General features: G+C 37.8%; 1 protein-coding gene across 4 annotated transcripts in view; it reads right to left on the bottom strand.

Annotated features, from left to right (window-relative positions):
- The window catches only part of COL11A1 (collagen type XI alpha 1 chain), a 168,456-nt gene that overhangs the window by 110,685 nt on the left and 30,613 nt on the right, over positions 1-27,158 (bottom strand). For all 4 annotated transcript variants that reach the window (XM_031054761.2, XM_031054762.2, XM_031054760.2 and 1 more), the window contains exon 5: positions 13,050-13,178. In XM_031054761.2, the coding sequence (XP_030910621.1) occupies positions 13,050-13,178 (129 nt within the window). The remainder of the gene's footprint in view (positions 1-13,049; positions 13,179-27,158) is intronic.

Below are 27,158 nucleotides of genomic sequence, written 5' to 3'. Positions count from 1 at the left end.
TAGGAGTAAAGCTTAAGAAAATTAAGGTAGCATGAATAATTTAATTATTCATTTGGGTGAAAAAAATGCAATTACTTATTTCTTTCAAAGCACAATACAAAAGTAGTAAAAAAGCAAGTAGTAGTACCAGGAAAAAAATCTATTTTATTGGACTGTACAGAAGAATCAACTATAATTTGGATTCCTGGGAGCACCAACTGATTTTTGTGAAATTATATACTGATTTAATATTTAAATTGTGAATAATGGCTCTTTTTACTTACACTCTTTTACATGGGTTTTTTTTTCAGGTGACCATGGAGTGGAGACATGCTAATATCTGACATGAACAGGGTAAGTAATTTCAGATACAGGAAAGAGGGCACAACTCACAAATAACCATGGCTATCTTCCTCTTGTTTGCTGGAGAGTTCTCAAAACCTTGGCTGTTCCACGGTACACATCACCTAAGCAAATGCTTCACTGGTATAATTCCACATAAAGGTCAGATCTGTAGCTGCTGCAAATTGCCCCATTATCTCTGTATCTACAGTAACTAGTATCAAATTAATATTTGATACTTTTACACAAGACTTTTACAAGAGAAAAGGAGTTCAGAATTGGCTTGTGTGATGTTGTGAACATGATCTAGGGAGCCAGGAACACCTGAGCTGTAATCATGTCCGTGCGTGAAGATACTGCTCTGGATATTATGTGCACCAAGTACATCATTGAGAAGAACAGGTAGCTTTAAACTATCTTACCACTCCTATTATGCTTGAAGCTACAGGAAGTGGTTGCTCCTGTAAATTAAAGCAGTCTCATGGCTGCTACCAATTCTCTTTACATCCCCAGGGAACCAAAGGAAGGTGGAACTGCGGACAGAATCTGGCTAAGCGTCTGCTTTTCCTTGCTTAGGAAGAAATATTCTAATGTGCTTCGTGAGCTAGCCATTTCTGAAATCTCTACTATTACAAGTCAGCATTGTTGTAGCTGAAATAAAGACAATATCTGTTTGTTTCATTAGCTTACTGAGAGTGTTAGTACTTTACACTTCTAAATGACTCTGAGGATTCATAAGTCATAAATATTATCAACATAGAATCACAGAATAGTTAGGGTTGGAAAGGACCTCAAGATCATCTAGTTCCAACCCCCTGCCATGGGCAGGACACCTCACACTAACGCATGTCACCCAAGGCTTCGTCCAACCTGCCCTTGATCACTGCCACTTGAGAAGAAATTATAAATGAATTTAAAATGGATCTCTATATCCCAAACTACCTTCTATCATGTGACCAAATTACTGGTTTAACCATTTTCTCTGACAAAGCCTTCTGGTACAATTCTTGTACTTATGATTTTAGTGCACAGAAAGCATGGAGAAGTTAATTTCTTCAGGAAGTATGAGACTAACACAGAAAGGCCTTAATCACTTGAAAGTCCCTTTACATGCGTTTCTGCTACTTCACTCCTGTAACTCCTCAGTCTTACTACGACCAACAGCTTTTCTTAAAAAGAAGACAGAGGTTTTTAACAAGTAAGATACTTTATGTTTGGTTGCCCTTTTGATTACTTCTTCACCCATGCACATATAACTTGGTTACTCATGAGATTCAATGAACGTATAGAAAAGAATGTAACATAATATTGTCACTTGTCCAAAAATACATTGCACATTAATAACAGAACATCAAACCACACTTAAATAACAAGATGTTTATCATCTTAGGTAGAGAATATCCTCTCTGTGAAGTACATCAGTGCTTTATATCTGCCTGCTATATAAACAACACTTTGATTTTATCAGTGGTTTCACTGGCATTACAGAAATAGGTTGATTCCATTTATACTTTTCAAAACCAGTAGCATTTTAGACTTAAACCATTCACAACCTCCCTGGGCAACCCATTCCAGTACCTCACCACCCTAACAATAAAGAATTTCTTCCTTATATCCAATATAAACCTCCCCTGTATAAGTTTCAACCCGTTACCCCTTGTCCTATCACTACAGTCCCTAATGAATAGTCCCTCCCCAGCATCCCTGTAGGCCCCCTTCAAATACTGGAAGGCTGCTATGAGGTCTCCACGCAGCCTTCTCTTCTCCAGGCTGAACAGCCCCAACTTTCTCAGCCTATCTTCATATGGGAGGTGCTCCAGTCCCCTGATCATCCTTGTGGCCTCCTCTGGACTTGATCCAACAGTTCCAGGTCCTTTTTATGTTGAGGACACCAGAACTGAACACAATACTCCAAGTGAGGTCTCATGAGGGCAGAGTAGAGGGGCAGGATCACCTCCTTCGACCTGCTGGTCATGCTTCTTTTGATGCAGCCCAGGATACGGTTGGCTTTCTGGGCTGCAAGCGCACACTGAAGCCAGTTCATGCTCATTTTCTTATCGATTAACACCCCCAAGTCCTTCTCTGCAGGACTACAATGAATTTCCTTTTTGCCCAACCTGTAGCTGTGCCTGGGATTGCTCCCACCCAGGTGTAGGACCTTGCACTTGTCATGGTTAAACTTCATGAGGCTGGCATCAGCCCACCTCACAAGCGTGTCAAGGTCCCTCTGGATGGCATTCCTTCCCTCTAGTGTATCAACCAAACCCCACAGCTTGGTGTCATCAGCAAACTTGCTGAGGGCATAGAATTACAGAATCACAGAATGGTTTGGGTTGGAAGGGACCTTCACAGCTCGTCTGGTCCAATCCCCTGTATGAATAGGACATCTTCAACTAGAGCAGGTTGCCCAGAATCACATCCAGCCTGGTCTTAGGTGTCTCTGGTGACGGTGCATCCACCACCTCTCTGAGCAACCTGTGCCACCCTCACTGTAAAGATTTTTATCCCCCTCTTTTAGTTTAAACCCCTTGTCCTGTTTCAATAGGCCCTGCTGAAAAGTCTCTCCCCCTTCTAAGAACTAAAATACCACAACAAGGTCTCCCCAGAGTCTTCTCTTCCCCAGGCTGAACAACCCCAACTCTCACAGCCTTTCCTCATATGAGAGGTGCTCCATCCATCTGATCATTTTTGTGGCCCTCAGAGAGTTGAGGAGCAGAATCTCCTCCCTCAACCTGCTGGCCATGCTCCTCTGGTTGCAGCCCAAGATAGGATTGGCCTCCTAGGCTGGACAGGGTCATATCCAATCTTTCACCCATCAGTACCCCCAAGTCCTTCTCCTCAGGGATACTCTCAAATCTTTCTCCATCCCCCAGCCTGTATTGATACTGGGGGTTGCTTGATCCTCATGAGGAACACTGCACTTGACCCTGTTGAACTCATGAGTTTCACATGGGCTCCCTCTCAAGCCTGTCCAAGTCCCTCTGGATGACATCCTGTCCTCAGGTGTGTCACCTGCACCACTGTGCTGTTAGGAGTTTGCTTTATTAACTTCCAGACACATAGATTTCCTTTTAGTCAACATTGTAGACCTATTTGGAAACTGGAAGCATTCATTCCAGCATTCATTTTGACCAATTAGCAATTCAAATATAACTCTGTGTTGCTCAGTGTTATAACTGCTTTTCAAACACGACTAATAAAATCACAACAATGGGTTACAAAAAGTTCTTCAAAGGCTATAAATTAAACTGAAATGTTGACTGGAAAAAAGGAAAAGAAAAAAGGAGGAGAAAAAAAGAAAAGAAGAGAAAATAAAAGAGGAAAGAAAAAATATCTGTGCCAAGTATGTTAATATTAAAAAAGAAAGTGGTGAATAAATTGATATTTATACTAAGATCTAACAAAGGCATCATTTGGAGAGCCAGACATTTATGAATGAGAACTAGAAATCATTCATACAAAATAAGCATGAGAATGCGGAGAGATCTACTGCATCATGCATAATGACACAGAAAATACTTCTGGGTATCATGCTACAGTCAGTTCTTGTAAAGAAAATGAAACTTTTTTGACATATGTAAAATATTACTGTACAAACAGTGGTACATTTGGGTTGCAATGATATGCAGCACACAGACAAAAAGAACAGGAATGGAAGATAAGAGAGGAATGCCAGTTTTCATGCTGGAATCTGATTACTGCCAAGCAAGTGAAGATCTTCACCATGGACTTTTTTTCTTCCTTTTTAAGAGTACCCGAGGGGCATTATGAAAATTCTTGAACCCACAGGTTTACCAGGACACATGGCCACCATGCTGAAACCATACTGAAAGGGTTTCTAATTGCCAATAGTATGTAGTCCCCCTAGTACAAAAGCTGCAATATGCAGTAGCCCTAAACTTCCTGCACAGAAAGACATTAGTCTTAGCAATCCTTCCTTACCACGTGTTTTTTGCTGTTGAACTCTAGTCTTTCACACCAGCCAATAAACAGAGAGAATATGTTTTGTACTGTACTGCACCGGTCCTGTTGCAATTAGTGAAATACAGATGCAAAATCTTCCAGGTGTATTTTCTGAGGCAAAATATGTCCAGATGGAGCAATGCATCTCTGCACCCTTAATTGGTCTATAGGTGAACTTTAGAAAAACAATCTACTCCACAGCATAATTTTATCAACTCAATCTGATAAAGGCTATTCCTGTTTCTTAAGATGAGTCAATGGGACTGGTGAAGGGCTGGCCAGTTAAACAAGGACTAAATTTATAAACTCCAGGAACAGATTTCATGGAGTGAATCATTATTCCCACTGGGCTTAGTCACCTGCGGTGAAGCCTCATCTCAGGCTTATGCTGCCATTAACAGTCAAGACTGAATATGTGCCACACATCCTTTCTTTTTCTGGAGCTACATAACTACACGGTCACCTTTATCAGGTGATGAGATACATCAGCATGACACACTCATTTTGAGGCCCCAACAAACCTTGAGAAGTGTGTCTTCACATCTCGATGTTAACATTTTGAGTGCAAAACCCATCTCAGGCCTTGGTATTAGCTCACAGAAGTTGGGGAGTTCACAGAAAATTACTGTGGTTGCACTGCTAATCAGAGGGAAGAGAATAAGTAGACTCCAGAAAATACAGCAGAAAGCATCTAGAATTTCAAAATTAATTAATGCAAATGGAAAAGTATTTTCTGCCACTTTCTGAATTTAGTCAAGACTAGTAACTAGCAAGAAATCAAAGCAGGGAATGAAAGCAAGTATGACACGGATGCAGAGTTTATTGAAGAGAGCATCATTTGTTTTGTTAGCTCTATACCCAGTGAAGCTAATACTAGTCAGGAATGCAGCCAGAGAATCAAGAAGCTGGAATAGGATTTAAAGGGACATTCAGCTTGTTGATTATCCTCATGATCCTTTTATGGGTACAGCAGCCAAGTGCAAAATATACCTATCACAGCTGTGCAGCACTACTTCAATCCTGCTCAAGAGATCTGTCTATGGAAGTGTACCTAAACCCTAATTCTGCTAGATAATGGGATGGTTACAGATCTGAGACAACAGAGATGAGAGTCACAAAGTGGTCATAGTAATATCAAAATATATACAGCTCTACTAACGTTCCCAGTGATTTCGCATGAATATCAAAAAGATTGACTCAAAATTATGTCTTCAGTTTGGACAATAGCTGTAACTTGATGAGAGATTTCAGCTAAAAGCCATCAGGGAACACGTACTTCAAGTGCGATGCAATTTTCTGTTGGTATTCTTCCTTCTCCCGTAAGACCACCCATAGTTACAGAACAGCCCATTCTTGTAATGGAAATTGCATATGACTGTTTTCTTAGAAATGAAAGAAGAATAAAACCTGCTGTTTCTAGATGGGACAAAATCTTTCCACTACGACCTCATGCTTTCTTTACTAGAGTGATTATATTACACTACCAAATCATCCTGCAATTCCAATTAAAGAGATGAGCTGTTTTCTTCACCAGATGAATTTTAGAAGCAGAAAATCAGCAGCATGCAAAGTCTACTTCAACTTTGGAATGACTTAAATATTCTGAAGTCAGCCTTACTTTGAACATAAATTCTTCTACTATGCATACTCTAAAACTCTATTCCCCCCACCTCCATTCCAAGGTGTAGATTTTAGCAAGTTTTGCTTTATCTTTCCAAATTACAAGGAACTAATAATCCAAACCCTAAACTATAGAACTGTCATAAGATCAATTTTTCCATTGCCTGAAGATTATGCTAAATCATCTAGCTAGCTAAAGAAGCAAAGATGACTTTGAAACACACTAGGCACACTAACACTTCACAAAGCACAATAAAATAAAAATGAGAGTTCTAAAAATCAGATGCAGTAATATAAATAAATGTTAGCAGATGTCTTTCTTAAGGCAGAATGAAAGTTAAAAAATCTAAAAGACGGCCTCCTATTATATTGTTCAGAAAAGTAATAAAAGCAGAGAACAGAATCTTCAGCTTCCAAAGACAGCCTCTATCAAAAGAACAAGACACTTAAGGTTCTTTCTCATATTAATTGCATAAAGAAAAAGGCTATGCAAAGAAAAAGAGTTTAGAAGCTCTCTGTTTGTAACACCTGCTGAGTTAGCTAACTGCAGTTCTAAATATGACATGTTTAGAACATATAAACATGAAAATAATTATCTTTCTGTATTCTTCAGAAAACTTGTCTTTATGATAAGTCAAACATCTGAAAGGACACTAAACTTAAGAAGGACTGAAAGGATGCCTGAAGCCTCCAAACTGACATGTTCAGGAAACATTTGTACTTTTACTTTACCAAGTTTGTTTCATTAAAGGCAAACATTTAATGCCTTCAAGTAATCTATTTGTTTGGGATAAGTCCAAAATAAATGCAGCAGAGTTCCTCTGGGGAGCAATTTCTTCAGCAGAAGTCAGATGGTGTGATTTACTGGGTTGCAGAAGAATCTTCCAAAAGAAGATTTGAAAACCTCATGGCTGGGCCCATTGAAAAGTAACTTGACACTCCAGAAAATACACTGACCAACATCAAGGAAGATTAAGACTGGCGAGGTCTTCCTCTGCTCTAGTTTCTGTGAGTTGGTCAAACATCTGTGATTGAACTGGAATGGAATTGAATACATTTCCATTTATAGTAGAAAGGGTTCAGAGAAGAAAATAAGAGACCAGACTATGCACAAGGTCTTTATATGAAAAGCATAGGTATGTATCTTCCTTAGCAAAACTGATCTTGCTAGTTTTAAAATATAATTGCATCCCCCTATTCAATCCTTAAAACCTAATTATATGATCAGCATGAAACGAACTTAATGATTACTGAATTAATCATAAAGCTCAGTATAAGGAAAACTTAAAAAAAACACCCGAATAAAAAAGCTAAGCTAAAATAATAACGCAAAACAAAATAAAACAAACCAAAATAAAATAAAATATTACATTAAATTGAATAAAATTGAAATAAAATAAAAATAAAAGGCGCTGTTCTCCCAAAGACACTTTTGTGGCAAATGGCCAATTTGCACCATGTTCATCAACCCTGCAATGGATCTGAATGTCTTGCACCAGCAGCTGCAGAGTAACTCGCGTTACCATTTAATTCTAACACTCAGTGTATTACTATGGCACCATTAGTGCTAGCCTTTTTAGATACATTGCAAGGTTCATGAAGATACCATACTGTTAAAGATCAGACTTCCTTCTGTGAAATACTATGACGGAAGGATAACAATCTAATACAGAGAATGCCCATTTTTCCCTCATTTCCTCTCCCTACTTCATACCAATTTACTTGTTTTCAGCTCTTTGCTTTATTTATGTAAAAAGACTCCAAAATTTGCAGACCACAGAAAGATTTTGCATGGTCCAATGTGACCAAAGGCTATTCTGTGACACTAGACTGAAATCATGCTAATGCACTATTATAATTACTTTCTAAAGTTTTTGGCTAGTTTGTTTTCCACTTAATTCTCTTTATCCAAAAGATACTTAATCACACCAAATATTCTGAACTCTCTAGCAACCCTCTCCTGACATAAGACAATAATATGCAACACTGAATGAATATGTTAAGAAGCCTGTAGAGAAGGGTAGAATATAAGATATGTCCTCCTTTTATAGGCTGGCTAGGTCTGTGTCTTTATTCAAAGCTTGCTGGTTTTGTGAATCCCATGCTTGATTCTTCCTAAGATTTATTTAGGGTAAGCTCAGCATTTACTTCAGGGATAAAGGGACACTGCAAGTAAAAAGCAGGCAATGAAATTCTCTCTGTTGCATCACTGAAATCACAATTTGAATCTGATGCTAAAGGTAAAAAGAAAATGCAACAAGAAAATCTCAATGCAGCACTTGAGGTATCACCAGCAAAGACACTCTGATTATAAATCAGTGTCCACAAAATTTACATATGAGTGTAAAGTCAAGGTCTTAAGGCCTTAAGATGATCCCTAACATTTTAAGAAGCAAATATTGCACTCCTGATGTTGCATTTATCATGTGTATCTTCAGACTCATTTAAGAGAAGATTACTACAATATGTTCTATTATTTTTCTCATTTTATGGTTGGTAAATTACTTTTAGTCTAGATGAAGTATCAGACCCTGCCCCCAACAAACACATAAACAATTCTACCAGATGAACTGGAAAGATGGCACAGGGTGGAAATGCATACAGTAAAGAAAAGTATTCATTTAAGCCACACTGCTATTGAAAAGAAATGCCAGAAAACCTACAATCTTTAGTATTTGGTTGCTCCTTTGCAGACAGAAACACTGCCTTTTGGACTACACCCAAATTACTCTTGCCTTTAAACCTACAGCATCTTAGCCAAGTTTTCTCTCTAGATCTCTCTTTAGAAATCTTCCAGCTTTTCAGAATAACTCCTTTCTCAGGCTGTGAACTTGCCAGACGACTACAAAGGTGTGTGATACCAAGATAAATCCCGTTCAGCTTCTGAGGTGCAACTCCACAAACATAATCTACTATTTCACTGACAAAAGTCAACCACTTCCTTTGGATTTTGTAGTCAGTGCTGGAAACACATACTAATGGGCTCTGCAATCACATAATTTGTCTCTTTCCTCTAAGCCAAGTATCAGTTTCTTATTCTGGTCTGCAATATTTCAAAGGCTCAGAGACATAAAGCCAGAAGGGACTATCTGATCATCTTGACTACTTGCTTCATACTTTCAGACTTCAAAATTTCTTACTGTTACCCTATAACTGAGCCAACTAAAGTATGAATGACATTTCCCAAAGCTTTCAGAAAGGTATCTATCCTTGGCTTGAAGATACCTAGAGATACACCATTTTGGCCATTTGTTCTTACATTCCTCAAAATTTTCGTAGATCTTTTCCTACCTGAACTTACTTTCTTTCCTCCTGCCTACTCACCCATCCCCCACCGGTATTTTATTTTTGTGAAGGTTCATTGCATATGGTAACTAAGCAAAATTTCAAGCTTATGTCATTATTGTGGACAAGTCATTAAGTTTTCCAAACAAACTCAAAACCATTATGTGGCTTTTTCTTGAATCATGGGGTTGCACTAGATGATGGGGGCTGGACTAAATGATCACCAGACATCCCTTACAACCCTAATGATTCTGTGATTTCCATTTGTTTTGGTAACCAAACACCACGACTGTATGTGATATTCCAGTGTATGTTTCAACCAACAGTATACAGAGATGTAATACCACATCTGTATTCTTATCCTTTTGCTTACAAACCAAAACATGCACTGTTTTTTCCAGTTTTGCTTTGAGTGCTCAGGTACAAACTGTTTCCCTGTTTTAACAGCCAGGATCTTTTGGGGCTCCTGTCCAAGAAATATTTTCAGCTTCTGCTGGCTTAAACCACAGCTAACACTGAAAGACACAACTCTGCCCAACCATCAGACCAGTGTTCTCTCTTCCCTCTTCCTATCACAAAAGTTCAAGTGAAAATATGGAATATGAAACCAGAAAATCAATCTAGCTAAACAGTCATCTTTTCCTATTGGCTTTCAGCTTGATTAGTTTCCCAGTTTGGTAAAACATGTATTCCCAAAATTGCTTTCACTGATATAACAGCAGATGAATGGGGATAATCTGATGCACACGAAAGATTTTTCTGTTAACACATGCAAGCAGCTTGCACTGCAGTGTGTATTTCCTAGTTCTTTGTGCTTGCTCTGCATTTCTTTCTTTTTCTTGTATGCCTCTAATACTGCCTTTAGTTGTGGTTTCCTCATTCCCTGCTCTGCAACATTATGACTGAAAGATTTTAATAGTATCCATTTTACACTCATTTCTATATTGCTAGCACAATTCCTCTAAAATTACTCTAAGCTTAATTCCACAATTGCTCTCTGTTTACAGGAATTCCTGAAATAAGGCACTCAGATTTGAAGTTTCTTGTCAGGTACTTTATACCACACAATACCTTCTTCTTTTTTTCATTCAGATAGCGCTATCAAATTTGCAATGTCCTCAAAATACACAATTGGACATTTTGAAATCCTCATTTTCCATACAGTAAAGTTGTAATGATAGTTTAATTTTTTAGCACTTTATTTAATCTTCTGTAACTTCTTCCAGTACCTAATAAGACTTGTTTCATTTCTTTCTTGAAAAATTGATTATTCATGTGATTTGATGGGCTACATCTCAAAAGATAACAAAGTAGCCTGCTTTAACAAGCTGCTTATCATATAGCAGGAAAGTCTATAATTCCATGCAATTCAGTCAACCATTTATTCTATTGCATATTCATCACACTGGTAGCATTGCCGATGTGATTATTTCAGGTTACTATTTCTTAACATGTTAAGAGATCCACTGACTTCACTAGGAATAGTCATACAAAGTTACACATACAAACTCACGGATAGCAAGAGGGAAATTTTGGGTTAGCTTGGAAAGCAGAATAATTCAATCACCATTCAGAGAACCAAATGGAAGCAAACAGAAATACCATTTCTCCAGTTTTTCTAATCCTTTAGCTCTTTTCAACCCTTTTCAAATTAATTTTATAATGTTACACTGCAAATTAAGATCTTTGATCTTTTTTCTCTGTAAGTACTCTCACATGCTAGACGTGTTATCACAGGGCAAAAAACAGGTCTTATAAAAACACATTAAAGAAAAACAAACACTAACCCCAAGAGCAATCTTGCAATGGCTGCTGAATTAACAATATTTGCTGACTCCAGTGGCAACTGCATTAGTTTATAGATGATTACTGTTCAGGACAATAGGGCAGATTGTTTGATTTATGGTTCCCTTCCTTTGTTTGGTGCCCCTAGACTACTTACAATACATGTGGAGTATATAGCTGGGAATTCTATAATATGCATATATACGTGCACACAATTTTTATAATTATGATGAGGCTTATTTTTGTTTTGATCTACAAATGAATACTCTCAACTCATGCTAGTGTTAAACAGCTTTGATAAACATAATGTTTGACAGCAGGAAATTTAGCTAGTCATCCATTATAGAGGGAATATAATCCTTAGACTATTTTATTCATATTCTACATCCTTTAAAAACATTATATTACAATCTAAATAATTCACTAGTAGCCATTGCTAAAAAATGAGCACAACTATTCATTATTCTTTACCTGGCATAGATTTTGAATCTACAGTCTGATCCCAGACTGTGTACTCCAGGCCTCATTCACACTGAAGGACAGGAGCCATCATTGCCATCAGTGACAGCCAGAGCAAGCATTTGCAACCTTTCTGTGCCATACTAACTCCTGCTTAAGAGTTGATGTGAGTCATTTCTATATTGCTCATTTCTATAATGTGACAGCAGTCCCAACTTAGTTAAAGTATTTTAAGTATTTAGATATATTCTTCTTTAAGAAATAAAATCTTTTCCCACAAAGATCAATTCATTAGATTAACTACTCTTTGGTCTTATTTCAAAGCATAAAAGCATAAGTTTATTCAAACCTTCCATGTCTTCACAAAGGAAACAGAATCAGTCTTGAGTCACAGTACAGAAAAGCCAAGGAAAGTTCCCAAGCAAAATTTCAAATTTCTTTGACAGGTAATAATGAGGAAAAAGAATAAATTGATTCTGTTATTTTTTTATTCACTTCCCATAAAGTATCAACAATATGCTTTCAGCTTGTTCTGTTTTGGAACATAGCATATGAAGATCCACACTGCCAAGCACATAGGCAGATGGTCCTACAGGGTCCTCACAAAGAGACCAGTCTCCATACATGATAATGTAGTGCAAAGGCCTCTGCATACATGTAACTGACACATCTTGAACTGTACCTATGACGCAATGGATGTGGAAATCCCTTTAAACTAAGTTCTGGGCCCTGTGGATCATTGTCACTTGATGACATAATTTTCAGATAGAAGAAACAGTAACAACAAATAAAATTATCATACATTTAGGAAACGTTCTGTCACAAAATTGGCTCAAAGCAGGCATCTGAGAACAATTCAAGTTTTTAATGGTGATTTCTTGAGCAATCAGTAACAATAACCAGTCAGATCACACACGGCTGAGTGCATACTAACTGTCCAGCGGCAAGGTCAATTAAGACTAGTTATATTTTGCAAAAGCTTTCCACTTTACACTGTTTGATGCAAGTACTTAGAATGCATACAACTCACACAACCGCTGGCCCTCAGAGGTCTAATCTGAGGAACTCTCAGTGAATTACTCAGTTTAAAGCTGTGAGAACTGTCTACAGTGACATGCTTTCTGTAAACATTTTGTGTGTTTGGAAAAAAATCCAACTCTGCTTTGCCCCTGTCCGTATTTACTCCCTAATATTGAAGCTGGCTGAAATAATTATGTGTATACATGTGTTTGTACACTGGACACAGCTCATGAAAATACATGGCATTTCTGGCAGATAGAATACTCACAGCTCCCACGGCATCTGATGGTGCTCAGCATCAGTGAAATCAGAAATGCACACAGGAAGAAAAGTTACAACTAAACAAACTCACATCGCTATCATTTTACGGTTTAACTTCATTGAGCATGCTGGTTATTCAAATACCAGTGTGATAGGTTCCTTCAAATGCTTGACATAAATGAGTGGATAGCAAAAATAAATGCACTCCTGCAAAGTTCCTCCCTCATATTTAGAACAATGCATGCCATTTAGCTGTAAATGCTCCTTGAGTAACGTACTTATCCAGCACAACCACTAAGTGCAGTAAATCTAGTAATATGTGACTGATTACTCACCTCATCAACTTGAGGATCTTGAGCTTGAGCAGCATTGGGCACTGGGGAATCACAGTCTGGGCTATAATGCTCACAATAGTCATATGCAGCTCTGGGGTCAGCTATAATCAACAGCTGCTGGATCTCACCCTGCAGGAAAGCATATGCAGATTAAATAACAAAACCAGAGATTGCCTGGACTTAATTGGAAGTACAGAGTTTTCATTCAGAAAACAAAACTAGGCACCTAATACTTAGATATAATATGAAAATCTGTGTTTATAGATAACACATCTACTTAATTTCTGCTGCCATTCTGGAAAACATCTTAACTATTGTTCACATGGCAAAACAATGCAAACTAATACTGAATGGACAAGAGGCAGAATTCAGGCTTAAAATGCTGTCTGGTTTCGAAAGGAGAGGGTGGGAAGTTGCAACTCCTGCTCTGCCATTTTCATGCTGTTTGTTTACTTCTCCACTGGGAACCAGTCTAAATTCCTAAGATTTAATTCAGGGCACTTCCTATTACCAGCATGCAGCTCAGCATGCAAGTGATCAACAGTATTAATTCTGAGAGTTTGCACAACATCTGTACTCTCAAAGAAGGAGAAAATGAAATAAAAAATGCTGTACTAAAGATACAGTTATTGGAATAAAAAACAAGTAAGTAAGCACTGTGTAAATACACACTATAGAACGTGATGAAATAAAAATTTTAACAGCTAACAAATGTTATTTTCACCTCTGTTCCCATATATCACGCGTAAAACAAACATCACAGTAAAAAGACCCACTATTCTGGATAATAAAAATGTCTCTGCTGAGATCCCCTACAGAGACCTGGTATGTTTATCATTTTCCACAGAAAGCTGTCTGGTATCCAGTGTGTTTCTTAACATAGTGGTACCATTTAAACTGCATTAGGTAAATTCCTGCCAACATTTCCACTATAAATTTCCTCATTCGGGAGCTTCTTATGCCGCCATAAAAATAAGACTGTTGAAAATTGGCACATGTTCTTGGTCAAAACCCATTAACTTTAGTCTCTCACTATTTCGCCAGGAGGGGGGATTTTTAAGCCTTTATATACTTCTACTGAAATTTTATTTTGTTTTTGCCAAAATTGAGGGTAAACGAGTAAGTTCTTTGTTAGTATACCTGTGCATGTTTTGTCTTTACAGAAAAAATACCTTAAGGGATGGAAATGTACAGCTGGGAAAATCTGTAAATATCTCAGTATTTCCAAAATGGCTTTACATCTCTCAGAACAGTAGCCTTTAACAAATTAACAAAATTGAGGAATATATTAAAATAGCAAAGAAGAATTTGTAACACTCCTTCCTTTCAAAAAGAAAAAGCACACAAAGCAGCAGAACACCCTCAAACTGACAAAATCAATCTTCTGCAATTTGCCTAGTTCTAGAGTATTTTTTTTACTAACTTAACACGTAATGGCTATATATTGAATGTTTTCACAATATTCTCAAGTCATTTTACTTGATAGACTCATGTGTGTCTCAGATTAATTTAGAGTTGGAATATACATATATATGTGTATATATATATATATATACACACACATATGAGCTTCCAGAAATACTATATATATATATATATACATATAAGCTTCCAGAAATACTACCAGTGCAGCAGTTTACTGCTACACATACACAGAATTCCTCCCTTTGGTCCGTTACACGACTCCCTCCAGAGGTGGAGTGCTTTGGGAGGTTTTGTACAGTCACTGTCAGCCTGGGCTGTGCATCTGCCATCTCAAGCAAAGTGTTTCCAAAGTGCTCTGCCTTCCCTCTTCCACCAGGCAAATTAAAGCTAACTGAAGCAGACAAATAAGTCAGAGAGAATTAGCAACTGAAAGACAAAGAGGTAACTGTTTTGGAGTAACCATTAGAGATGGATGTATAGAACCCTTGTCCTCACCCTGCTGAACTCAGGCATACTGAAATGCCCACACGAATCACCATGTGCCAGCACCAGTGTGCCAACTAGTGTGAGTAATTACAGAATGGTTTGGGTATCATCCAGCTCCAATCAGGGATGGCTCACCAAAACTGCACCTGAAACTACTGTTGCTTAGTATGATACGCTAAGAGAACCCAGGTCAGGGGATATAGTCAATATTCTGGAGATTGCTTTGTGTTGATCTTGAGTGCCATGGAATTTTGGCACTGGGTTTTGTCAGACTGTGTGTTTGCAAGAAGCACTCAGCATGCTGTTACCATTTGGCTTAGATGTCCCTAAATTGGTTAAAGCTGTTCCTGAACCACTGACGGTACTTCCCAGCCCCACCTGTCTGCCTGTCAGGGGTCCACATAGAGGTAAGCCCTCAGAAGTCTTTCACAGTACACATAAATTGCTACTGGCTATTAATGTGCAAGAACTGAGGAACCTAACTTATTCTACATTTGCCATCTCAAATGTTAATTTTCCTCTTTTTCCTTCAACATTTGCTATAAAAATATTTCCAGTAAATTATTGTGGGGTTTTTTTGGTTGTTTTTCTTTGTTTAATTATTTTGGAAGTTTAGTTTTTATTTATTAGTCTTTGCTAATTTGGCTTCTTTGACCATTTGTCTGGGATGCATTGGCAGTGTTGTTTCACTGACCAGTGAAGAGCTTCCAGATCAGGTCAATCAGCTCAGGACATGAAATTATTTCATTAGATTAATTAGCAGATTTCATTAATGTGATTTAGTTATCATTCTAAGGCATCTGTTGGACAAATCTATACTCTTTTAGAATCTTCCACAGAATTACTTCAGTGTTCACAGTACAAGTTAAAACTGCTTGACTGAAATAGAATCTTTTTAAGTTCTTTGTGAATAACCTACAAATACTTAATCTGGCCATACTTCACAATCTGGAGTCATAAATCAGGCACTTAATGATCTGCCTGCACAAGTCCCAAAACTTTAAATGAAAATAGGAATAAATGGAGTCATGGGCTATTAACAATTCTAACAGTTGGTCTCTAAAACAGTGTATGTGCATAATGTAATAAGAAAATTGTATGATAAAAGGAAGTCTCACAGGATAAGAATGATGAAAGCAAGAAAGAGAGAGCAAAGATGAGGAAGGAGACAGAAGAACAGAGTAAAATTTAGAAATACACACAAGTATCCATTAAGTAGTCCCAAAAGTGCATATAGGAAAAAAAATAATAACAAAAGGTAGCTCTCTATCCAGATTAGTTCTGTTCCTTTCTCTGGGAAAGACTTCTCAGGCAATTTCTGAAAGTTGATAGATGATATATAGGGCACTATACAAGCCAAATGTTTGATGTTTCTGTTAAGCAATTCTTCCCCCATAATTTGATGTCTGAGATAAGGGGAAGACAGTAGAAGGCAGAATCGGAGAACCTGTGGTGAGTTATCAGATATTCACGGCTACTTTTTCAACTTATTACTTGTAACAATGTGCATGCTTAACTTGCCCCCAAAAGTGTTAAAAGCCTATTTAACCGTTAAATACAAATACCTGCTGCTTTCTAACATTTTTTAATCCTGAATAACACTTAACACAATGTATTTTAAACAGTGCTTATCAGATATTTAACATTACTTGCATATTAGGGATGAGAAAACTGAGAGCTGGGTCTCTGCCTTAGCTGCCCAGAGGTGAAGGAGAACATTCAGCAAGGTATTCAAGCACATCTAACATTAAACATACAAGTACAGCTTGTTAAGTAAACCAGATCAATCTGGAGTCTTAATACTTAGTTTAGATCATAAATATTGAAATAGACACTAAGTTGTGTCAAAGCTAACACAGTTCACAAAGTCAATGCATAGTTGAATAATTCATCACAATATTCAATAAAAACAGTTAAAAGTCTATGAATGTTTTAATTCCTCTCTATTTTGGGAATGTGCTTATAATTAAAATCAGAGGCTTCTGAATCAGCCTCTTGGTTGTATGAAATAAAAGCAGTGTGAGAATCACAAAATATCCTGCCCATCAGTTATGCCTAGCATGAAAACATGGTACAGAAGGATTACTTCAGTAGTGTTGTTCTAAAACATACTCTACAAAACAAGATACTCTTTGCTGAATCCTCCGAGACTATTAGGAGTTGATTAGATCTGAGGAAACATTTGCTGCTTTGCGGCATTCCACAGCAAATGTGGAGAACCAGGCTACAGAGCTACCACAAGAATACGCTCAAATCAGTCGAAAGCATGCCTATTGCAACAGCTACACATATATTCACTCAAACTAACTGTTCTACAGCAAGAAACAGCCCAGCTCAGAATGAGAATTCAATGGGGAATTTAAAATTCCTCTGGGAATCTCACAGACACTCAACATTTCTTATTCTAGAATGATTTATCTAGTGTCATTTTAGAGTAAGAAAGTTTATAAAGAACATACAGTTCCAGGAAGTGTTGAAAAACACCTCAGAAAATAGTAGTGCCCAAGGTGGGGTATCTGCACTGAAAATGTAGCCTCTTGATATGAAAACGCTTTGCAACACTAAAAAAATACAGCCTTGACCAACAAGCAAAGGAAATATAGACCTAATCTCCAGGAAAGCAATTGAGTACCAAGTTCTCTTTCCAATTTATGTAATTCTCTTCCTCTTGATGCAATAATTGCTTTAGCTAGGCTCATGGTAGTAATCACTTTATTTGATTCCATCTTTTTAGAGCCTTTCGTAGATCCTACAGTAGAAATACGAATAAGGAAAATCCCTGGTTAGATATGGTGCCAGATTTCCTCAGTAATCTAAACTATTGCCTGAAGAGTAAGGAATGAATTATTTTATCATTATATTTTATCAGCAATAAATATTAATGGCTGCTTCTTATCTAAATTGTGACTTCATAAAATGTCTCCAGCACTTCAACAGCTATTAAGGAGAAAAACGACTGCTACTGCCAGACCCAGGACACCCTTATTGAAACATTCCCTTTTACTTTTAATTATGTAACTTACTAATACTTTCAAAATATGGTGTATTAGAGAAGTACAATCATAAAGTAACCTGTTTACAGTCTATTTATCAGCTAAAAGTTTCTCTCACTGATAAAAGAGATCTCTACTATCACCTGCCAGCATTGTTAAAAAGGCAAAAGTATGAATTCTCACACGACTGTAATGGCAGTATATGAAGGACTAAGTGATGAAATTAATGTTTTTTCCTAATATTTGCCCCTGTACTCTGCTCTCATAACACCTCACATAGAGCACTGTGTCCTCAATATAAGAAGGAGATGGAGCTGCTGGTGCAAGTCCAGGGAGCCCACAAAGAGGATAAGGGACTGGAGCACCTGACATACGAACACAGGCTGAGAACATTGGGGCTGTTCAGCCTGAAGAGGAGGCTGCATGGAGACCTCAGAGCAGCTTCCAGTGTCTGAAGGGGGCTACAAGGATGCTGGAGAGGGACTCTTCATTAGGAACTGTAGGGACAGGACAAGGGGTGATGGGTTCAAACTGAAATGTGAAGTTCAGGTTAGATATAAGGAAGAAGCTCTTTACTGTGAGGGTAGTGAGGCACTGGAATTAGTTGCCCAAAGAACTGGTAAATGCTCCATCCCTGGCCTGGCTGGACAAAGCCTTTGGCAAAAAGGTCTAGTGTGAGGTGTCCCTGCCCATTGCAGGGGATTGGAACTGGATGATCTTAAGGTCCTTTCCAACCCAAACCATTCCATGATTCTGCTTAAAATTTTATGGTTTAGTTCCCTAGTTCTACAAGAACACCCAAACAGTTCATTTGTAGCAACATTTTGGGGATATCTCTTTCACAAGAATCTCAATAAAACATTAACCCTGCCAAGTGAAAGCAACCTTTGCCCAGGGAATGGCAGGTAAGCATTAATAGAGAAGCACTGCAGGATGCTCTTCATAGAAGAAAACATCAGAAATTATTCAAAACACTTTAAAAAAAAGAAAAATAAATCATAATTTCTAAGAACATGTGATCTTGGTACTTGCTACAACTAAGATACTACAGAACAATGTGATTGGACCGGAGCTGAGAACTCAGGCTGTAATTTCCTGCTGTAAATTAGTAAGATTTCATTGGATGATTTCATTAAGAGAAAGTTCACTACTCTTTCTCCAGCTTGACAAAAAAAAAAAAAGTGAAAAATAATTCAGCAATTACTGAAATATCTAATGTATATATTAGAGGTTCAGAAGGACTTTCCACAAGCAGAGTGGGAAGGTTAGTATTAGCAAAATGCTATCCTTCCAATTCATATTCTGCATAAATTAGTACCTCTTATGTGGTTATAATAGTAATTAGATTTTAAAGATTGCTACCTAAATGGTGATAAAAGCCTAACAAAACTAATGCTTGGTATTATACCAACTCAGGAGAACATCAAGATTTCATTTTCATTTTCAAGATTTCTCATTTTCATATGATGGTTAAAGCCTAAGAATTACAGAGGTGACACTTCAGTAACGCAGCAGAAACCCCAACCTGTGTGTATGTGCCAACTTTCTCTTAATTTGTCATGTGACAGTACAACTATAGACTCCAAACAACAAAAGTCTACAGCCTGGACATTATTACTATAGTATCTAGAAAAACCTGCTGCAGAGTTCATTTAAACTTCCTGCAAAGATTTGAGGGATTGAAGAATTCCAGTGGCCTTTAATACAATATTCCATAACCCAGGCCATTGCATAATATAGCTACAGAAAGATATTTAGAGCCTGCCAGACTGAAGAACTGTAAAAGCAATAAATTGTGAAAACAGAATTCTGTACAGGTCAAAGTTTCCATAGAAATAAATGTCTTTTTGATTCGTTAAAACTCCATGGGTATAGGAGTATATATTCTGCTTGGTTTAGAAACAGATTGATATACCAATTACACATTTTAACCTTGGTTTACAGACCAAAGTCTACTGCAATTCTTAGCTGAGAGACTAGATTTTATTACAACGCCTGGATATACAGCATGTGTACATAACACATACATGCACACACAGACACACATGTGACCAAGAACATGTTATTTCCTTGGTAAAGGACCTGAAAATCTATCATATTGTCATTAATCTCTGAAACTTCATTTACAGCTGTTGTTTAAAAATTAAATGTATTACACAGAATATTAAATGAAGTGATCATAAATCCTGTCTGCAAAATTCTCTGGAGCTGATGGTAACAGGCATTTTTTTAGTCCAGGTTGTTCATTTTAAATGTAAATACAAAAAATTTATCGACAAGACCATTCCTTTTTTTCTTGGGAATATTGCTTGAAAATGAACTTGAACTCCAATGAATTACCAAAGATTTGCTTTCTTTTACTTCCCCCTCCCTGATCCCAAAAATAAGGAAGGGAAACAAGGAAAATAGAATTATTTACTTTGGTTCATCGAGAGTAAGTTTAGAAATACTATGAGAAAACATTACCTTTTAGTCTGACTGACACTAAACATTAAGTGGGTCACTAGAAATTACTAAAAGTGATGTATAATGGCAAATATTTTGGCTATGTCTACATTAGTTAGTGTTACAGCTCAACAAGACAAGTACGAAACAGAGGATACTGATGGCACATCATTCATACTACCTGTCCTTGGGGGACTTTTACTTTGGGCTAGCTTCAGCATTCTACCTTTGCTGTACAACAGTTCTGGTGAAGCTGTAAAAGCTATACCCATTCTGCTCCTGCTGCCTTCTTCAGGGAGTATGCACACAGATGGATGGCCTTTCTGCACCTGCATACTAGCAACTTCCATGTTTACAGATATGTTGAGGTGCCTTTCTGCACCTGGATACTAGCATCTTCCATGTTTAGAGATATGTTGAGGGTTGGTTACTCACCTGAAAGAACTTCTAGATTAAATCAAAGTACTATCACTCCATCTTCAGCTGCTCACTCAAGTTATTTAAAGGAATGCCATGTTGTATGGAAGTGTAGGAATTATTTTTTCATTAAAACAGGTTGATGTCTATAACTGAAATCTAAACCCTTGATTAACAAGGATTACTGCAAGGATTTGATCTCATAAACTGTGTGCAGTTACAGCTTTCATTGGCTTTAAACGAGTCATACACAGTATGTCTTTTTTTGTTACACTCATTTACAGCACAGAGCCTAAAACAATCATTGTATTCGTCTGACATCAGGGAGTTTTGAAAGAAAAAGGTCTCTACAAGAAAATATCCGCATAAAGGCTCTGTTATTAACTTATTATAAAATAATTATTATAAAAAGCTGTTGTATTGTTCACACCAACAGTATTAAATGAGTGACAAATTCTTAAAGCTGGCAAACAATAAAAAGATGCCTGCTATTTACCAAACATTTCAGCTACAAATATATTTCAATTGATATAATTCAAAATTCTTTTACTAGGTGCCATATACCAACATCTGCAGCATCTGACTATTTTTTTCCCTTTCTTTTTGTATGCTGTTTTAAGGAATTCTCTTCTTCACAACAAGCCCTTCACACACTATGCATTTGAAAACACAGAAGAGCTTAATTTAAAATGAGATACGTGAAAGTTTGAGATGTACTGGGTCAGTCTTTCATAAAGTCCTTCATAAACAAGCTTTTACAAATTAGTCCCACTGATGTCAATAGATCCACTTCAGTGAGTGAGTGTTTAGCAGTGTAAATGAAGGTCTAATTTGGCACGATGCCATAAAATCTCAGCGGAGGAGCAGGTTCAAAACTGAATTTCCTCAGATCTTTCTAAGAGCATTACTAAAGAATGCGCCTTAGCTTTAACACCAGAAGGTAAACTTACTGAGGAATATTAGGTTTGTTGAATACACAAAGATAGTAAAACAGTAATTTCTCATGCTCTAAGGGCACTCATCAGGCTTTTTCTTCTTGCAGTCATTATCTACCTCCTTTCTGGACACCCTGCATGCTTAATTACTCAGAAATTATTGATCATCAAAGCAATTATGTTAAACTGATTAAAATGTATGCATTTAGAATTTCCCAGTGTATTATAACATATTGTTGTCTTAGCAATAGACAAAGGTGGGAGAACTGCCTAGAAAACAGTAGTTAATATTAGGAACAGAAAAGAAAAAAAAAAAAGAAAAGAAAGGAATAGCCAAGAATTTGATTTCCATTGTAGTTTCTAACTCTTATATTTTAGTTTTGTCATACAAGGAAGCGCATTTAATCCACTATGATTTAACAATTTGAAAATAATGTGAAATACTCCTCATACAAGCAGTATTTGTTCTGAGGCTTCTAAATGAATTTTTCACATGACTATATTAGAGCAGTATGACTGAAGAAGTAATTTTTTTTTCCAAAGACACAAAGAAATTGTCAGGAGGTCAGAATAATGTCACGTTAATAGTATCTATTTCTGACTCATGTGTGTATGCAGGAATTCATAGGTGTTTAAATGTACCCAAAAGGAACAGGAACATATGATGTATCTAATGGTTTACAGCACTGATTCTGGCAGTCCTAAATTCTGCTTTCAACAGGAGTGAACTAACTTAATGACACAACTCGTTTTTGTGCAGTTGTGTCATGCTGTATTAATGAGTTCAGCACCAGGAGAAACCCTGACACCTTCAAGCAGCAGATCACTGAAGCCTAAGGTTTCATTATGGCAAATGAAGGTTTCATTCAAAGGCTCTGACCACACCACCCAAGTCTTGGAAGGCAGATGCAGGGACTGTGAGAATGAAGACCCCAGGCCCACTATAGGAGAGAATCTGGTTTGAGACCATCTTAAGAACCAGAACATACACAAGTCCATAGGACCTGATGAAATCCATCCGCGGGTCCTGAAGGAATGGAAAAGAATTTGTTAAGCCACTCTCCATCATATTTGAAAAATCATGGCACACAGGTGAAGTTTCCGACGACTAGAAACAGGAAAATATAACCCACATTTTCAAGAAGGGGAAAATGGATGACTCGGGGAATTACAGACCAGTCAGTCTCACCTCCATGCCTGGCAAAATCTTGGAGCAGATTCTCCTGGAAGGCATGCTAGGGCACATGAAAAACAACAAGGTGCTTGGTGACAACCAGCATGGCTTCCCTAAGGGGAAATCCTGCCTGACCAATTTTATGGCCCTCTATGATGGGGCTATGGAACTGATGGGCAGGGGTAGAGCAGTTGATGTCATCTACCTGCACTTGTGCAAAGCGTTTGGCACTGTCCCACACAACATCCTTCTCTCTGAATTGGAGAGACATCAATTTGATAAATGGACCACTCAGTGATAAAGAACTGGCTGGATGGCCGCATGCAAAGAGTTGTGGTCCATGGATCAATGTCCATCTGGAGACAAGCAACGACTGGTGTTGGGACCGGTCTTTTTCAACATCTTTGTCGCTGACATGGACAGTGGGATTGAGTGTGCCCTCAGCAAGTTTGCCGATGACACCAAGCTGTGTGGTTCGGTTGACACACTGGAGGGAATGAATGCCATCCAGAGGGACCTTGACACGCTTGTGAGGTGGACTGATGAAGCCTCATGAAGTTTAACCATGCCAAGTGCAAGGTTCTACACCTGGGTCAGAGCAATCCCAGGCACAGCTACAGGTTGGGCAGAGAAGAGATTCAGAGCAACCCGGCGGAGAAGGACTTGGGGATATTAGTTGATGAGAAAATGAACATGAGCCAGCAGTGTGCACTCGCAGCCCAGAAAGCCAACCGTGTTGGCTGCACCAAAAGGAGCATGACCAGCAGTCAAAGGAGGTGATCCTGCCTCTCTACTCTGCCCTTGTGAGACCTCACTTGAAGTATTGTGTGCAGTTCTGGTGTCCTCAACATAAAAAGGACATGGAACTGTTGGAACAAGTCCAGAGGAGGGCCACGAGGATGATGAGGGGGCTGAAGCACCTCCTATATGAAGACAGGCTGAGAAAGTTTGGGCTGTTCACCCTGGAGAAGAGAAGGCTGTGTGGAGACCTCATAGCAGCCTTCCAGTATCTGAAGGGGGCCTACAAGGATGCTGGAGAGGGTCTCTTCACTAGGGACTGTAGTGATAGGACAAGTGGTAATGGGTTAAAACTTAAAGAGGGGAAATTTAGATTGGATATAAGGAAGATGCTCTCTACTATTAGGGTTGTGAGGCACTGGAATGGGTTGCTCAGGGAAGTTGTGTCCTCCATCCCTGGCGGTGTTCAAGGCCAGATTGGACAGAGCCTTGGGTGGCATGATTTAGTGTGAGGTGTCCCTGGCCATGGCAGAGGGGTTGGAACTAGATGATCTTAAGGTCCTTTCCAACCCCTACTATTCTATGATTCTGGTTACTACAGGTTCATTTTTTTCCACATTTTGAGTTTCCATTCAGTCTGAGGAGCCTGCAGAGTGCTCAACATTTCTTGTGATCAAATCACTGGCTTATTATGACTAAGACCATCATTATTACCCAAGATAAAACAGCTCAAGTGATGCATGGATATGATATTAATCCTTCTGCCAGTCTGTGCTGTGAATTCCAACAGGTCGCTATACACTTAGGTATTTTTATGTGCTTATTACATGTAAGCTAATAAAGGTAATAAATGTCACATGGAAATTCTCTCACAGACAGAATAATCAATTTTATGTCTTAAATATTTAACATTAAATATTTAAATCTTATGTCATGGCTTAGTAATATCATTTCTGGAATTCTTTGCACATAGAATAAGACGCATTGTGCTGTTTTTTTAGTGCCTGTTTCAGTCTCAAGATATATCAGGGTTCATAACCCAGAAACACTACCAAGGACAGCCTTGGAACCACCAAACATCACTCTGTACTACCATGAATGAAATAAACAGAACATTTAAGACACAACCAGAGGATTCTCAAGCACAAGGCAAACTTCAGGGAACACCCCCCAAACTCTACCAGCAGTAACTAAAGGATGGATAAAATCTTGTGAATGAAAGAAAAAGAATGCTGTTTAGAGAGTAGAAAAACATCAGACAAACTCAAAAAGAACTAGATTATTTTTGGCTTGGCTAGACTTTGAAGGACACATAGCATTAAAATCATATATACGGCACAGTACTCTGTGTAAGCTTTGAGGGACATCATAATTTCAATATGCACATTTCTAGCTAAAGATTCAAATAAGTCAGCATAAATGCAAAGGTACCCATGGTGGCTGTACGGTAAAAGACAAACCAGAAACCTATTCTAAAAGAAAAGATTGTAAGCTTCTAATTTAAGAGACTTCAGACTAAATCTAAACCCCCTAAGCATTACAAGAACACCTTTACAATAACATAACTGATTTCTCTTAATAAAGCCAGAGAAAAGGGGGCAACCAGTTAAGTAAGGAAACCAATCACTGAGGGAATACAAAAATGTACAGTGATGTTACAAATCATAGAAGTGTTGCTGGGTTTAGTGCAGAATGTTTAGATTTAGCCTGTAAATGGACTTCACAGACAGCTGCACAATTTGTTATTTCTTTTCTGACTCAAAAGTCATTTTTCTTCTTAGGGTGTCTCAGCTGGAACTGAAGCACTGACTTCCCACATCAATGCAGATTTCAGAAAAAAAATTTGACAGAGGATCAGTAGCTTCTTTTTATGTTCTTCAACATATGACAACCCCCCCCCCCCCCCCGAGAAAAGTATTCTTATTTAAGTCATTCTAGCAAGTTCTAGCAAAGTTATATTCATTCTAGCGACGTATCTTCATGTCTGTTGACTTCACATAATTGAATGTAGGGTTATTTTGAGGGTTTCTTCTATCAATCTGGTAAATCAGATTTTTAAGTACCAATTTCAACTTGTTAAGCAAGTCTTAATCCAACATTACTGACTCTTCCAACAGTTGCTAACCAAATACTTGCATTCTATCACATCTCATCTCTCCTCCTGCAGAGGGCTAGAAAGGGCAGTGAGAATTGCATATATAACTGCAAAATGGATGGATCCAGGAAACTACCCCTGAGGGGGAACTGCTAGAACTGGAATTATTTTGCCATAAATAGTTACTCTTTTCATGACTCAAAGTTTCATCTTTCTTTCTCAGCGGCTAATAACTTTTGTGACAGAAGAATGACATAGCAGGAAATCTCCAGAGCTATCATTTTATTTACTCCTTAGCCCATGCTCCCTCTGTATTCCCATGAGAATGGACTTAAATTGCTTTTTAACAAAATTTCTTTTTGAGGATTTTCATCATCCACTATACTTATTTTTTAACAGCTCAGTACAATCATTTCAGCACCTCTGAAACTCCAGACAAGGATTCTTATTTAGCAATTGCACTGACTAAAACAAACTAAGTGTTAATGTTCAGTTATTGCAGAGTTCCTTCCAAGACAACTTTTAAAATGGTTACAAAGTTTGCAAGAACAAAACAGGGCCTGTTGCCTTAGTTTCTGTTAGAATCTAAAAACACTTGCAAAACACTAACAAAATCCCAATTTATCTACTTTTTTTGAGGTTTTTGCTGAATTATTTTTACTTATGCATATGAACACTGCACATATTTTTACAAACATACATATTGTGGGACTTGGTTTCTGACCTATGAAAGAAATACAAGGGAAAATTGAAAGTAATTATCCCAAATGAAGACAAAAATCCTTGTCCCACCTGAGATAACGCATCTAATGGAATTCACCTTCAAATGGAAAATAACTTCCCTCAGATGTGCAAACTGTATTGGGGACCACAGGTAAATTAGGCTGTGAATATCACACAACACACTGGTTGATCCATTTAATCATGCCAGAAATGTCCCCATTCAAAAGGCTCATGTTTCATCATGACCATGGATATGAATGATAACAATGCCACAGTTTTAACACTCAGAATTCATATTTCCTCTCTTGATACCTACACTGCTTCTCAAGGATATACTCTGCTTAAAGCTAGGATTATAACTCTGGACATTTATGGAGCACAGATGTTCTGTATATGAAGTAAGCTTACTGATCTGTATTTTCTTATTTTTCAGCTTTAACTTAAATTTGACTGTTGTGCAACAATATCATAAAAGAAACTCAATATTGCAGATTTAAGAAGATTCATTATTAGCCTGTAAAAATAATTATTGACGTAAGGATTCTAGCCAGACAGGTCTCATGATTGGCAGTCACATACTTCCTCTGAGGCGTTTTATCCTTCCTATAGGCACTTCTTGGCTAGTAAATGATGAAAACATGTATGTCCTTATTGCCAAAGTATGTTCCAGTTACTGGA

This window comes from Melopsittacus undulatus, chromosome 6 (assembly GCF_012275295.1).
Source record: "Melopsittacus undulatus isolate bMelUnd1 chromosome 6, bMelUnd1.mat.Z, whole genome shotgun sequence".
In the NCBI taxonomy this organism is placed as follows: domain Eukaryota; kingdom Metazoa; phylum Chordata; class Aves; order Psittaciformes; family Psittaculidae; genus Melopsittacus; species Melopsittacus undulatus.
Note: the sequence above shows the minus strand (reverse complement) of the source record. Positions and strands in the feature narration are given on the sequence as shown.